The following is a 13,794-nucleotide window of genomic DNA, read 5'->3' on the forward strand; positions in this document are numbered from 1 at the left end:
TCTTGTATCGGACGTCACAAAATTGTTCGAGTACAAGTTACCCCTTCGTTACGATGATTCAATGCAACAAAACGATAGTGTTACTTTTGACAAAATCTATTGTCGTCGTACGATACAACGTTTATGTTTTTGGTAAAAGTACGATACAACGTTGTTGTTGGACTGTCACAATTACAAGCAGAAATACAAATATACACAAAAGTTTTGTTTTGTGCAACTATACACAGAAGTTAAATAGTTCCATACGATCTTCCGATCAAGGTGGAACAATAATTAACTTTTCTGTATCTTATATATACACAAAAGTTAACGGAAGATCGTACGAATTCTATTTATTTTTTTTGTTGCCACAGGTACAAGTAAAATATTTATTTTATGAAAAGGTATCAGCTGGATGAATATGCAAGTGTTCTCTTTATTTAATTCCAGACGTATTCGCATATTCTCTGGTTGATATAGGATTATTAGCATATTCTCTTTATATTCATTGTCATAACGTGCATATTATTTTTTCTTGACTTTTTTCTTCTCATGTTCCTGTCTGTTTAGAAGTCACAACTCACAAGTAACGAAAGTATTGTAGTATATTTTTTTTGACAAGAAAGTCTTGTAGTATTATTTAGGGTTATTGCTGAAATAACCAAAAAAACAAAAATTAGTTTCTAAGAGAGAGTAGAGAGAGATATGAAGAGAGAATGGGATTTTGGTTACTTTGTAGATTTTAGTTTTTTTTCTTAGCTATTGGGTGTAATTTTTATATTTATTTATCTGCACAAAATGATTGAAAAAACATTTAATTTCAAAGATACATGACTACAATTTACAAAAAGGGGTATATGACTGCAAGAAAGGCACACAAGTTTTTTTTTTTTGGACAAATGAAAGGCACACAAGTTAAGAGCTAGAAATGAAGTAAATAACGTTACAGTAAAATACTAGTAAATTTTCTCAAAAAAAAACTAGTAATTCAGATCAATATGAACTAAAAAAAGACTTGGATTCGCGTAAGAAACTAATTTATTACTAGTTACCTACACAGTAACTTTCGGCAAAAACATATTATTTATCATAACAATTTTACGATAAATTATTACAATTATTCGTTCAAAAAAATATATAACAATTTTACGATAAACTATTACAATATAATTCAAAGGAAAAGTGTTACAAAAAAAAAATTCAAAGGAAAAAACCATTATTTTGCATAGCCATAGGGAAGTTAAAATATAAATGAAAAAGTAAAATATAATCAAGTTGTATTTTGTCATAGAAATGTACCTTTCAAGTTACTACAAATAGTAACATTCTATCTTTAGAGTAGTGCGCTATCAATTACTCCTTGCAAGAATGGGTTACATTCAATGGATAATAACCATGACGTGCGTCGTTATGTTTTGCTCTTTGCTTACCCTTCTAAAACTCTTTCTTGAAATCTTCAATGGGTACATGTACAAACGGTATATGTATACAGCTGCAACTGAAATGTCAATTTCTAGAAAAGAATAATATGAAATGCTCGATTTCATTCATTTTTACCAGTATAATTTGTAAATAAAATGTTTATTCCATCAATTTTACATAAAAATAAACAAAATTCAAAAAAAAAACATTTCGTTACAATAGATGGAATGAAATGTATTCCATTTTTCTCTATATTCCATTCTTTTTTATTTTACTCATTTATATCCCACTAAGTCCATTTTATATTTAACGGTTACAGCTGTAGATACAAGTATATGTATAAATTATTTATTATGTATATGTAATGTTTTGATCTATATATTATAAATCCAAGGCATACTTTCTTTCTCAAACATTGAACATTCACAATACAAAAGAGGCCAAATGGCAGAGACGACTAAAGGGTCAGGAGCATATCCAATCAAAACCATCGTCGTTTTGGTTCAAGAGAATCGTTCTTTCGACCATACGCTCGGTTGGTTCAAAGAGCTAAACCAAGAAATCGACGGTGTCACCAAGTCAAACCCTAAATCCAACCCGGTCTCCTCCTCTGACCCAAACTCTCTCCATGTTGTCTTTGGCGATCAGTCTCAGTACGTTGACCCGGATCCTGGTCACTCCATTCAGGATATCTACGAACAAGTGTTTGGTAAGCCATGGGATGCAAGTCACCAGGATCCAAACCCGGGTCCAGCTACCATGTCCGGTTTCGCCCAAAACGCTGAGAGAAACAAGAAAGGGATGTCATCTGCAGTTATGAACGGATTTAAACCGGACGCTTTGCCGGTTTACAAGGAGTTGGTTCAAAACTTCGCCATATGTGATAGGTACGCCGGCTAGTCTCATAGTATTACTTACACATTATTTAAGACTCATTACAACTTTCGATGCGTGACTTTTTTTTGGATGTGTGACTTTGTCTTTAATTATTTTTTAACTGTCACGGTTTATAGAAATTTTCATGTTCCTGACAACCTTGTTTGGACAGGTGGTTTGCCTCGGTCCCGGCGTCAACGCAACCAAACCGATTGTTCGTACATTCAGCAACATCACATGGAGCAACGAGCAACGACAAGAAGCTACTAATCGAAGGGTTTCCACAAAAGACGATATTCGAGTCGCTGGATGAAGCTGGTTTTAGCTTTGGCATTTATCACCAATTCCCTCCTTCTACTCTCTTCTATAGGTTTTATTTCAAACGTTATAACCAAATGATTTGCGTTTTCATGATTAATACAATTTAACAACCTTCTTGCTAAAATAAATAAATAATACTTACAATTCTATTAATATTTTGTGTGTTTCCAGGAATCTGAGGAAACTGAAATATTTGACACATTTTCACCAATACGGAATACAATTTAAGAAAGATTGCAAAGAAGGCAAGTTACCAAACTACGTCGTGGTCGAGCAACGTTGGTTCGATCTATTGTCAACGCCAGCCAACGATGATCATCCATCCCACGATGTTTCCGAAGGTCAAAAGCTAGTGAAAGAGGTCTACGAGGCCTTGAGATCGAGTCCTCAATGGAACGAGATTTTACTCATTATAACATATGATGAGCATGGTGGGTTTTACGACCATGTCCCTACTCCAGTCGAAGGAGTTCCTAACCCGGACGGTTTATTGGGACCTGAACCGTATAAGTTTGAGTTTAACCGCCTTGGCGTTAGGGTTCCCACCTTTTTCATCTCTCCTTGGATTGAGCCTGGCACAGGTAAATTAAATGAGTACTTTGTAGAGTCTCCAAGTTCCCATTATTAAGTTGTTTTTCATTTAACAAGTTTTATGTTTAAGAAACATAGTAATTTTAAATCAAATCTAAGTTAGTTTAATCTTTCAACATCAAATTATTTATTTTGGTAAAATGTGTAGTTCTTCATGGGCCGAATGGACCGTACCCTAGGTCACAATATGAGCACTCATCAATTCCTGCAACGGTCAAGAAAATTTTCAACCTCGAAGATTTCTTGACAAAGAGAGATTCATGGGCTGGCTCTTTTGAATCTGTTATTACAAGAGATTCACCAAGACAAGACTGCCCTGGTAACTATTGAGTCTTCATTTGCTAATAGTTCCTATAAAAGTTATGACTATTTCAGATTAAACTTGAATTTTATTCTTCTTAGAAACATTACCAATTCCGGTTAAACTGAGAGCAACGGTAGCAGAAGAAAGTGCACAGTTAAGCGAGTTCCAACAAGAGCTCGTGATAATGGCTGCGGGATTAAAAGGAGATCACAAAAACGAAGAATTGATACACAAGCTTTGCAAAGAAACTTGCGTTGCAGAAGCTTCTAAATACGTTACAAACGCGTTTGATAAGTTTATAGAAGAGGCTAGAAAGGCAAGAGAAAGAGGATGTGATGAAAACGAGATTGTTTACTGCGTGGATGATGAGGATGATGATCATGTTGAAATGCCATCATCATCACAATCAGAAGCACCACATGCTGCTCCTAAGCCGAGGACTCAAAGGTCTTTTTTCAATAAGTTATTCTCTTGCTTTACTAGTCCTCATGATTAGAAGAGTATAAGTTGAAAAGTTCAATTTAATTATAGTTCTTGTTTGTCTGTGAAAACTTCAATTTAATTATAGTTCTTGTTTCTCTGTGAGAGGGGATAAACCGACAATGTATTGAATGTTGTGATGTTTTATTTAAGAAAATAAAGGTCCGTTATCTCTGGCATAAAGCTTTTTCTTTGATTATGAACTTACGTATTACTTCAAGCAACAGAGTTAAGATCACAAAGGTCTGTGACTTGAAATTCTAATAATTTAATTATAGTTCTTGTTGTGAGAGGGGATAAACCGACATGTACTGAATGTTATGAACTATCATTCCCTAGAGACTAAACAAACAGACCTTATAGAGACATAAGACAACTGGTCACTTAGAGTTGAAATTGTAATAATTTCAAAATATAACCTTTCTTCGTTAATTTAAATCTAAAATGCATGTCATATACAATCATTATATAGCCCATACTAAATACTCGTTTAATTATTATTACGATTTTTATCTCGTGTGTTAATCAACAAATGTATTAGTCGACAAAGGAAAATAACAAGATGTTGCTTTTTTCACGCAAAATCTCATAGTTCATGAACCGAAAATACGAAGCCTTACCAGGTCAATAGGTTCTTCGAATATCTATTTGACATTTTTTGTAGCCTTTCTGTTATACCGAGAGGACTGTTTCTGTTTGTGAACACACAAGCCTGTAACTTCTGGTCCAATGAACAGAAGCTTGTGATTATGCAAACATGCATTAAAAAAACAGAACAGGAAGACAAAGAGCATTCTACAATACTGAAGATTCAAAAGCTATGAAAAAGAGACGTTAGAAGAAAATTGCGGTTCATTCGTAGCAAAAAAAAATTGGTTACTGACTTTAATAACGAAACTCTTCATTACGTTGTTGTTCTTTTTATTTGTCGCATGCTTTAGGAGATTATCCCAATGACAAGAACTTAATAAATCGCATAATCACTTTTATTATTATGATAGTAGTAACAACATAACTGGTTTACACAAGAATAGAAAATAAAAATACATATTAATTAGTAGAAGAAATGGTTGCAACATCCACCATGTTACAGAAGCAACAATTTTGGCAGAGGGATAAGTTTTATTAGCAACAAACAAATAAATAACAGCAGAAGCAGAAGCAGAAGATGATGAGTGTTCTTTGTCTCTTAGACAAGAGATGATGTTGTAGAGACACACAATTTATTGGGCTTCAAGCAATTTAGAACCTGGATAAGAGAACAACCTTACAGTGTTTCCATAAGTTAACTCAGCGAGGTCTTCTTTCTTCATGCTAGACATGTTCGCAACATATTCTAGTACCTGTTAATCACAAAAATATCAGACGAGATGTGTACTAAACTAATCAGAGGAAACAAGAACAAGGTAATTAAGAATAATATATCATACAGCAACAATGTTTGCAGGGTCATTAAGAGTTGGTTCTGGATCCGAAGAGCTCTCATCAGATTTTGGTAGCGCATCAGGTGAATCTGTCTCTAACAAGAGCCTATCGCAAGGAATCTGCACAAGACCGGGAAGAAATGTATATTATCAATACTTTCTTTTATCAAGAGGTTGTATAGTTATTGAGGGAAAAAAAAACAAACCGATTTCAAAGTGTTCTTTGCGATTTTCTCATCAATGTAAGTGAACCAGCCAGATAAGGAGAAGTATGCACCAAGCTCAGCAAGTTCAGGAACAACTTCGGCTGTACCATTGAATGAATGAAGAATCACACCAGCTGGAAAAGGCCCTACGGATCTGCATATATTTAATATTGATAAAACTTGCATAAGAAAACAACATATATAATGGGATTTTTCCCTTGGATCTTTGCAAACTCATCTTGTAGAAAACATATACATTATACCTCATTATCTCGAGCAGATCATCGAATGCATCGATGCAATGAACGGCTACAGGTTTGTTAAGTTCTTTGGCAAGTTCAAGCTGAGGCCGAAACACGACAAGCTGGTCTGAGTAATCAATGCCTGCTGCTAAGGGACTTTTGTCCAAACCAATCTGCGCCAAAAAATGTTACAATTATGAGAACTTACAAAAAAATATGTTATTCTGATGACATCAAAGCTCTTCAGAAATCTCATACAAAAAGGGTTTCAATATACTCGCCAAAACCATAAGTACTATTTAACATATCGTTTTAAGTTTTGATGAATCTAACTATCAAGAGATGACCTCTCCAACAGCAGCCGTAGGAGTTGTCTCAAAGAACTTCCTCAATGTGTTAAGCCAATGAGGACTCCTATCTGCAATAAACCTGAAAACAAAAACAAAAACAAAAACATGAATGAAAAAGTTTAAAAGTTATTTTTCTGAAAGATCATATGCATATAACATCCGTACCAAGGATGAAGTCCAAAGCAAGGAATCACAGAAGGATACATCTCTCCCATCTCTTTTACCAAGTCCCAATCTTTCTGCTTCCAAAAGACAAAACCGGTTAAGGAAGTATTCATAATTGTAATCATGAAAATGTTTATAGAAATATATACCTCAGAGGTTCCATTGACTGCGAAATTGGTAACACCTACAGCTAAAGCAGCAGCTATAAGTTCAGGAGCTTTGTCTATGACTCTCTTGTCTTGAAGGTGACAGTGAGCATCAAACAACTTCATTTTTCACCGTACCGCGAGGTCCTTGTCTCTATAGCTTTCTTTTCTTTCTCTTTTGTTGTTCTTAAATGATCTGAAGAGACATATGTATATATAACAGAATGGGATATGCACAAACGTTTACGGCTTCACTACCCCCAAAGACATGGTCTCATCAAATGAACAGCACAGATAGTTGACTTTTGAGATAGTTTGAGGTTTCAAGTAACATAGACTACAAGGCTCTGATCTGGATTTTCATGAGATTGGAGACTAAAATGGCAAACCTTTGTGAAACAAATAATTTCCGTAAAAGTATATACTAATATAAATTTTGTGTGAGATCAAAGTAAGCAAGAAAGATAAGTTTAAATAAGAGAAAGACAGCTAGGAATTTTTTTTTTTTTTGAACACTTGGCAACTAGGAATCATTAATCATATATTTGAATATAAGAAAATTTAGATTTTAAGAGAGAGATAGGAAGAGAAATAAGGAGAAAGAATGTATTTTTGGTTAGATAGTGGATTTATGTTTTTCTTATGGTTATATAGGATGCAAATTCCCAAAAAAAAAAGACAACTCAAAATCATTATTTAAACACAAACAGAGAGAAGGAGTTTTATGGCCTAATCTTTTGCTTTTTAGTTTAAAGAAGTTTTATCCGTGACAAAAAAAAAAAAAAAAAAAAACACAAACAGAGAGAAGGAGTCTTTGTTTTTATGAAGTTCATCAAAAGCCCATTGGACTTAGTAATCATCTGTTAAAAAACAAACTGGGCCTTTAATGAGCTTTGATATGAATACCAAACCAGTAGGGAGAGAGTCACACGTATCTCTCATGCCTTTTAGTTTCTCCCCTTCAAAACCATTTTTCCATGGCGGAGAAGAAGAAGAACAACATCTGCAAACCGAAACCCTAAAAAAGAAAAATTCGAAAATGGAGGAATCGAATCAACAACACCAGCTCTTCCTCCAAATGCAGCAGCAGCAACAAATGCAGCAGCGTCAGCAACAGCTCTTTCTGATGCAGCATCTCCAGAGACAACAACAGCAACAACAACAACAGGCGGCCGCCATGTCGAGGCTCCCCTCGAATACTACCAACAACTCTCATCTTCTCGCTCCTCCCGGTTTAATCCAGAACCGACCGGTTAACCCGTCTTTTCTAAACCCTAACCAGAGACCGATGATGATGATGATGATGACGCAACCACAGCCACAACAGCAGCAACAAGAGAAGAAGCCGCCGATGATGCGTGCGTTGAATCAAACGGAGTTACAGTTCGCTTACCAAGACGCTTGGCGTGTCTGCCATCCTGATTTCAAGCGACCTTTCGCTTCTCTCGAAGACGCTTGCGAAAGGTTCCTCCTTTTTAATTCAGTTCCCGGTTTACCCAATTGAATTGAATTGAATTGGTTTATTATTGGGTTCATGAATAGTGATTTCTTGAATGTCCAACTAAAGTCTCTGCCTTTTTAAAAGGGTTGATTTTGTGGAAGAGAGTATAATATTTATATAATATAAAGTCTTCACCTTTATATCTCTCTGTATATGCTAAAAGTCCACCACCGCTGAAAACTTCTTTTTTTTTTTTAATAAAATGAAAAATGTAGTTAGCTTATGAGGTTTGCTATTTTCTCTGTTTATGCAGGTTGTTACCTTATCACGTCGTAGCAGACTACGAAGCAGAGGAAGACGAGATGATCCTCCATTCAGACACAACAACACCGACAAGCCAGACGGTGTCTCGGAGTCAGCAATGGGACGACAACATTGCAGAGAAAGTGGGCGAGTTCACGGAGACGTTTGAGAAGCAAGTCGAAGCTTTCAACGCAATAACTCAAAAGAGGAGGGGTGGTGAATTGAGAACCGAGGAGAGGTTGGTTGTTGAGCAGCTTTTGCTCGTGGATGAGAGGAATGCGTGTATTGAGGTGAAGTCTGAGCTGGATAGAGAGATGAAGGCTCATGAGGCGAGGTTGAGAATGGCGGCTATGGCTCAAGCGGGACAAGTGATGGGTCATAATCCGTTGAGAGGTAATGCGTTTGGGAACTTTGGAGAACAACAACAGCAGCAACAGGGACGGTACATGAACCCTGATGAGATGATGATGAGGATGCGTGGTTTTATGAATAGTAATAATAGTCAGAGAGAAGATAAGGAGCCAGTAGAAGACTTCTTGAATGATGAAGAAACTGGTCGACATGGGAACTGGAGAGGGAATGGTGAATTTGATTTGAATACTCGGTAAAAAAATGGAACAGAGAGGTTAAACTTTTTTTTCTTTTTGATGAGTCGGATACTTTGCAGACTTGTAGTTAAAACTTGAAAGGTAGTGAGTGAGGGATAAGGTGTGTTTATTCTTCTTGACTTTGGTTAATAAAATTTACAGTAATAAAAATGATGCTGATGAAAGTAACTTGAACTGCGTGCCGTTGTCTTATATTAGCTACCATTGATGCAACTTGAACTACGTGCCGCTTTTATGTTAGCTACTATTGATGCAAGCAAGTCAAATTTAAAGTAGTTCAAGTGGCTCAGCATCAACACTGAAACTTTTTAGAAGTAATAAAAAACGTTTCTATAGAAATGTACCAAAGACTTTTTCAACTTACAAAAAGCTTTTTATTATAAACACTTTTGAGTAACCAGTCACTAAAAGAACCAAAACGTTGGCACTGGACTGGCATATATGATGTAGAATCAAACCAAAGAGACATGGAGAAACGAGGTCTTAGGGACGGACAAGAGTAGAAGCACGTTCTTGTAGATGTCTCAAGCTTTTTTCCATGCTAACTTGCACCATCTCAGCTAACATCTTCTTCGCCTTACCAGACTGATCATCACCGTCTATATGAGAGATTAAGCTCGACACTATGTTCTCTATTGTATCAGGTTGAACCTCTGACCCAGTCCCGTCTTAAATTTTTTTTTTGCCTTAGGCAAAATATAAAATAAAGACCCTTTTATAAAAAAAATTCAACTTTTATTTATTGTATTTCTTTTAATTAAAACAAAAAAATTGTGGTGTTCAAATATTTTTTGAAAAATGAGTTTTTGTGTGTAAATTAGGTTTTGTTAATGAAAAAAATGAGAAAAGTGAAAGGTAATTTTTTTTTTGTTTTTATTGTATTTCAGTTAGATTTAGTTAATCATGGACCTTTTAATTATAATTTTACCAACTCATAGATAATTTAACAAACAAAATAGACCTAGTAAAATAATACAAAAAAAATTTGGACCCATGGACCCATGGCAATTGCCCATGTTGCCATGGGGTAGAGCCGGGCCTGTCTGACCTCGGGCTTTCCGAGTCCCTTAGTAAACAGAGGAGTCTCTGAGCTTTGGTACGAGACTTCGACGTCCCTTGAACCGTGAGCTCGAGGAGTCCAGGTATCACACCTTCTCTGAGAATCGGCTCTCTGTATTTACTCCTATCGCTTTGGCACAATGTTAAGAGCACACCAACGGCGTGTTCCTTAGCTTGTAGTGACCCATTTTCGAGAACTTCCACCACCGCGAGAACACCTCCTTCATCTGAGACTAAACCCTTTCTCGCCTCCTCGCCGGAGAGCATCAAGGACTCTATCAGTGAACAGCATTTCTCAGATGTTTTCGATGATTTTTTACTTGTTTTGAGAAGATTCAGGATCGGTGAGAGTGGTTTGGTCGCTAGGATCATGGTTAGGTTAGTGGAGAGCGTAGAGAGGTTGGAGAGTGCCATGACTGCGTCAGCTTTAGCCTGTGGGCTTCCGTGTTTAATGACTTTGACTAGTAGTGGAATCACTCCGTTAGCTCCGATGATGGGTTTGTTGTTAGCGGAGGCGGAGAGAGTGAGCAGAGATGCAGAAGCGTATTCTTGAAGTGTTGGGGTATTAGATTGTAAGAAGTTCATGATTGGCTCTAAAGCACCAGCTTCGACTATGCTCACCTTGTTCCTGAAGTTTGAAAAAATCAACAGCAAAAACTTAAAGTAGTCTCTTTAAAGACAATGACATCTTAGCAAATAGGCAGAAACCAATCGTTTCAAGACTTGAGTGCATTCAGATTCTCAGTCATATGAACTGTAATAAAGGGAAACAGAGTTGTAGCCATCTAACGAACTAAAGGTACGTATTGAAATGATTCATGTTTATGGACACAAAAAAATTAAAAGTAGGCGAGGAAAAGTGAAGATAAAGAAAGGCTTTGGGGTTTAGCTTATCTACTTTGATTGCTCCTCTTTTCTCCACTATATGGTTCACATCCATTAACAAAAAGAAAAAGTGATGATGATATCAGAACTTAGACCAAAAGAAGAAATTGACAATAAGGTCGTTTGCGTACAAATTAAGGAAGATTCAAAAGCAAGAAACAAAAAAAAATATCATAAAATACTAAGTCTGGTAAAGCAGGGTCCTACAGATGTACAAAGAGCTAATAAACTAAGTTAGGCAGACTTATACAAACCTATTCCCAAAGAAAGAGTTAGTTAGGCAGACTTATACAAACCTACTCCCAAAGAAAGAGTTAGTTACCTTCAGTTGATTTTCATCTAAACTACTACTTGACTTTGACCCATCCTCTGTTTCCAAAAGCTAAAAGCCTTGTTGGGTCAAAGATTCTTGATTATGCATATGAGATTGGATTGTTAATTTCCTATGTTTCTGATGTTAACTAAAAGGAGAGGGGGTTTGCGGCGTAAACTCGTCATGATTCTCTCTGCTTAGGGAGATAAATAAAAAGATATATAGATTTATTGTTTTGGTCTTATCTTGCAACTTGATTCTTTGCTTTGTTATGGAATGTCAAGACTTTAGAAAAAGAAAAAGCTACGGTAAAACGTGACTCTAGCTTTTGTGTAGATGAATAAAAATATCGTATGCAACTAGAAACCAATCAAACCTCACGAAATATAACACGATTAAAGAAGAATAGTCAGAGTTCTCCAGAAACCACCGCATAAACCAAAGAATAGTTTAAAGTTGAGAGAAGGAATAAAGAAAGAGTATCCCTTTGTAGTACTCTAATAAAATGGATGAACCCTGATAAATTTTGCAAAAAAATGAAGCAAAAAGGAAAGATAGAGTACACTCCAAGCAAACAAAAAGCATTTGCCAGCAAAGATAAGAGCAGAAAAAAGGTTGATGGATCCACCAAATCTGATTAAAGAAAGTGGTTAAAAGCAGAAAAACAGAGTTCGCTAAGAGAGAGAGATTATCCAATAGATGCAATCATCCATCCATTCATGATCTTACACGAAACCGACCAAAAAGGCACGAACTGTCACTTTTGATTATTTAATATGATGACTTAGAATTTTCTACCGGAAAAGAGTAAAAGTCATAACAATTCAGCTAATTGATCAAATCACTAATCTAATATTCAGATTTGATTGATACACATGCCCGGTCCTAAACATAATTTAGATCCCATAGCCGGATCTGAGATTAAGGAGGATATAATTTTAAAAAATAATAATTTAGAGACATATTTCTATTAAAAACTCTAAAGATTTTGAAGGCTAGAATTAATATTTCTTTTCTTGGACGGTTTCATCGAAGTGGATCCTCCTGACTAGTCATGTGTTAAAACTAGTACCGTATTAGCAGTTTATGTTTTCAGTTCACGTATTAGTTTAATTATACTGAAATATTAATTTCCTAATGAACTGGACTTGAATGCTGTGACTTCACTAATGTTTCATACAATTATTTGGTCAGCAACGAAGAAAGAATGCATATCTATTGATGATTTTAGCTGTTTAATTTGTTCCAAACAATATGAATCTCAGGATCGGACTTGTTGATTCTTTTCCCCCCCCACTAATTTCAAGCTTAGAAACCACTAATTAATCAGATCATCACATTAAAACAGAACACAATTCAAATTGTAAGAAAATAAGGAACGAAGAAGAAACGTACTTCTCGTATTTAACGGCGAGGTTAAGGAGAGCGAGCAGAGCCGCCTCGTGGTGCGATTCATGCGAGTCCTCTAACCTCAGCATCGAAACGAGCGGCTCGACGGCCTGAGAAAAGTGTCGGCGGCATCTATGCGACGTCTTCGTCAGCCGACGGATCTCTCTGGCCGCGAACAGCCTCGAATCCGGATCCTCCGATCGGATCAAACCGAGGATTCTCTGAATCGAGGCGGATGAAGACGACGAAGAAACAGAAACAGAAACCGCCGTCGTGGTGTGGAGCAGTTCGTGATCTGCATCTCCGCCACGTGGCGAATCGCAGTCGGTTGATGATACGGAGGAAGAGGAAGAAGAAGAAGCGACGGTGGATGATGCGAGGCTGGTGGATTCACCTGCGAGGTCCATTTTTCAGAGAGAAAGGACGAAAGATCTTTGTTTCGGAAAGTATTCTAATTTGACCTAGTTGAAAAAAATTCATTCTCATTACCCTACTAAAATTCTATATACCCCACTTTTTTTTCCTATAATTCCCTTCTCTTTATTGCCCTCAAGTATTTTATTATTATCCTTTCTCAGCGGTCCCCACGTCCCTCCATGTCTCACGCCACGCGCTTTCTATATTATCAATCGCAGCTTCTCTTCCTCTCATAAAGCCAACCTTAAACCCAACCACCTAACAGCCGACCCCACATCAACCCACCTCTCTCATTCCAACAGCTGTCCCTCCTGTCTCCTTTCTCCCATCAAGTTTCTCTTTCCCCCAACCACCATCGAACTTCTTCTCCCCTTCCACTTGAGATTGGCGATTTTGAAGCTTTTTTTGAGGTAAAATCATGCGTTTTTTTTACGAAATTTTCATAATAATATTCTACTTATGTTCTATGTATTATGTGTAACGAAAAATGAAAGTATTGCTGTAAAATTCGTGAGAGTTTTGAAAGAAAAATGAAAATATTAGATTTCAAAAAAATCTGTATTTTTCTCTATTTTTAACACGGTTTTGAAAGAAAAAAACATGAAATTTGTGTTAGACGATAATCTGGGTTATGTAACACGTTATTAGTTGATTAAAAATACTTAAAAAGATGAAAAACTAAAGTTTTAGGTAAAAATGGAGGTTTTAGGTATTTTGTTATGAAAAGGGATGCTTAAGGGCGATTTTGTATATTTGTTCTTGTTTAACACTGTTTTAAAGCAAAATAATGCATTACAGTAGTAGTAAACGGTACTGTGGGTTGTATAACACCCTTTTGGTCAGTTAAAAGTGTTAAATAGACAAAAACAAAAA

General features: G+C 36.2%; 4 protein-coding genes across 4 annotated transcripts; 2 read left to right on the plus strand and 2 right to left on the minus strand.

Moving 5' to 3' along the window:
* Positions 1-1,800: 1,800 nt before the first annotated feature.
* LOC108812142 (non-specific phospholipase C4) lies at positions 1,801-4,152 on the plus strand. Its single transcript, XM_018584317.2, has 5 exons — positions 1,801-2,288; positions 2,450-2,647; positions 2,770-3,179; positions 3,338-3,508; positions 3,592-4,152. The coding sequence occupies exons 1-5, from the start codon at positions 1,846-1,848 to the stop codon at positions 3,987-3,989; spliced, it is 1,620 nt and encodes a 539-aa protein (XP_018439819.1). The 5' UTR covers positions 1,801-1,845; the 3' UTR covers positions 3,990-4,152.
* Positions 4,153-4,941: 789 nt separating this feature from the next.
* Positions 4,942-6,888, minus strand: LOC108812145 (uncharacterized). Its single transcript, XM_018584318.2, has 7 exons — positions 6,510-6,888; positions 6,361-6,434; positions 6,193-6,274; positions 5,867-6,018; positions 5,604-5,757; positions 5,404-5,517; positions 4,942-5,316 (listed from the first exon to the last, which is right to left on the minus strand). Exons 1-7 carry the CDS (start codon positions 6,630-6,632, stop codon positions 5,197-5,199), a joined length of 819 nt encoding a protein of 272 aa, XP_018439820.1. The 5' UTR covers positions 6,633-6,888; the 3' UTR covers positions 4,942-5,196.
* A 559-nt stretch (positions 6,889-7,447) lies between these two features.
* Positions 7,448-9,022, plus strand: LOC108812140 (mediator of RNA polymerase II transcription subunit 9). Its single transcript, XM_018584315.2, has 2 exons — positions 7,448-7,970; positions 8,261-9,022. The coding sequence occupies exons 1-2, from the start codon at positions 7,546-7,548 to the stop codon at positions 8,856-8,858; spliced, it is 1,023 nt and encodes a 340-aa protein (XP_018439817.2). The 5' UTR covers positions 7,448-7,545; the 3' UTR covers positions 8,859-9,022.
* Positions 9,023-9,131: 109 nt separating this feature from the next.
* On the minus strand, positions 9,132-12,955 carry LOC130496725 (U-box domain-containing protein 7-like). The gene is made up of 2 exons (XM_056989065.1): positions 12,511-12,955; positions 9,132-10,545 (listed from the first exon to the last, which is right to left on the minus strand). The coding sequence occupies exons 1-2, from the start codon at positions 12,909-12,911 to the stop codon at positions 9,783-9,785; spliced, it is 1,164 nt and encodes a 387-aa protein (XP_056845045.1). The 5' UTR covers positions 12,912-12,955; the 3' UTR covers positions 9,132-9,782.
* Between the last annotated feature and the right edge of the window lie 839 nt (positions 12,956-13,794).

The sequence above is a fragment of the Raphanus sativus genome, chromosome 6 (genome assembly GCF_000801105.2).
Source record: "Raphanus sativus cultivar WK10039 chromosome 6, ASM80110v3, whole genome shotgun sequence".
Taxonomy (NCBI): domain Eukaryota; kingdom Viridiplantae; phylum Streptophyta; class Magnoliopsida; order Brassicales; family Brassicaceae; genus Raphanus; species Raphanus sativus.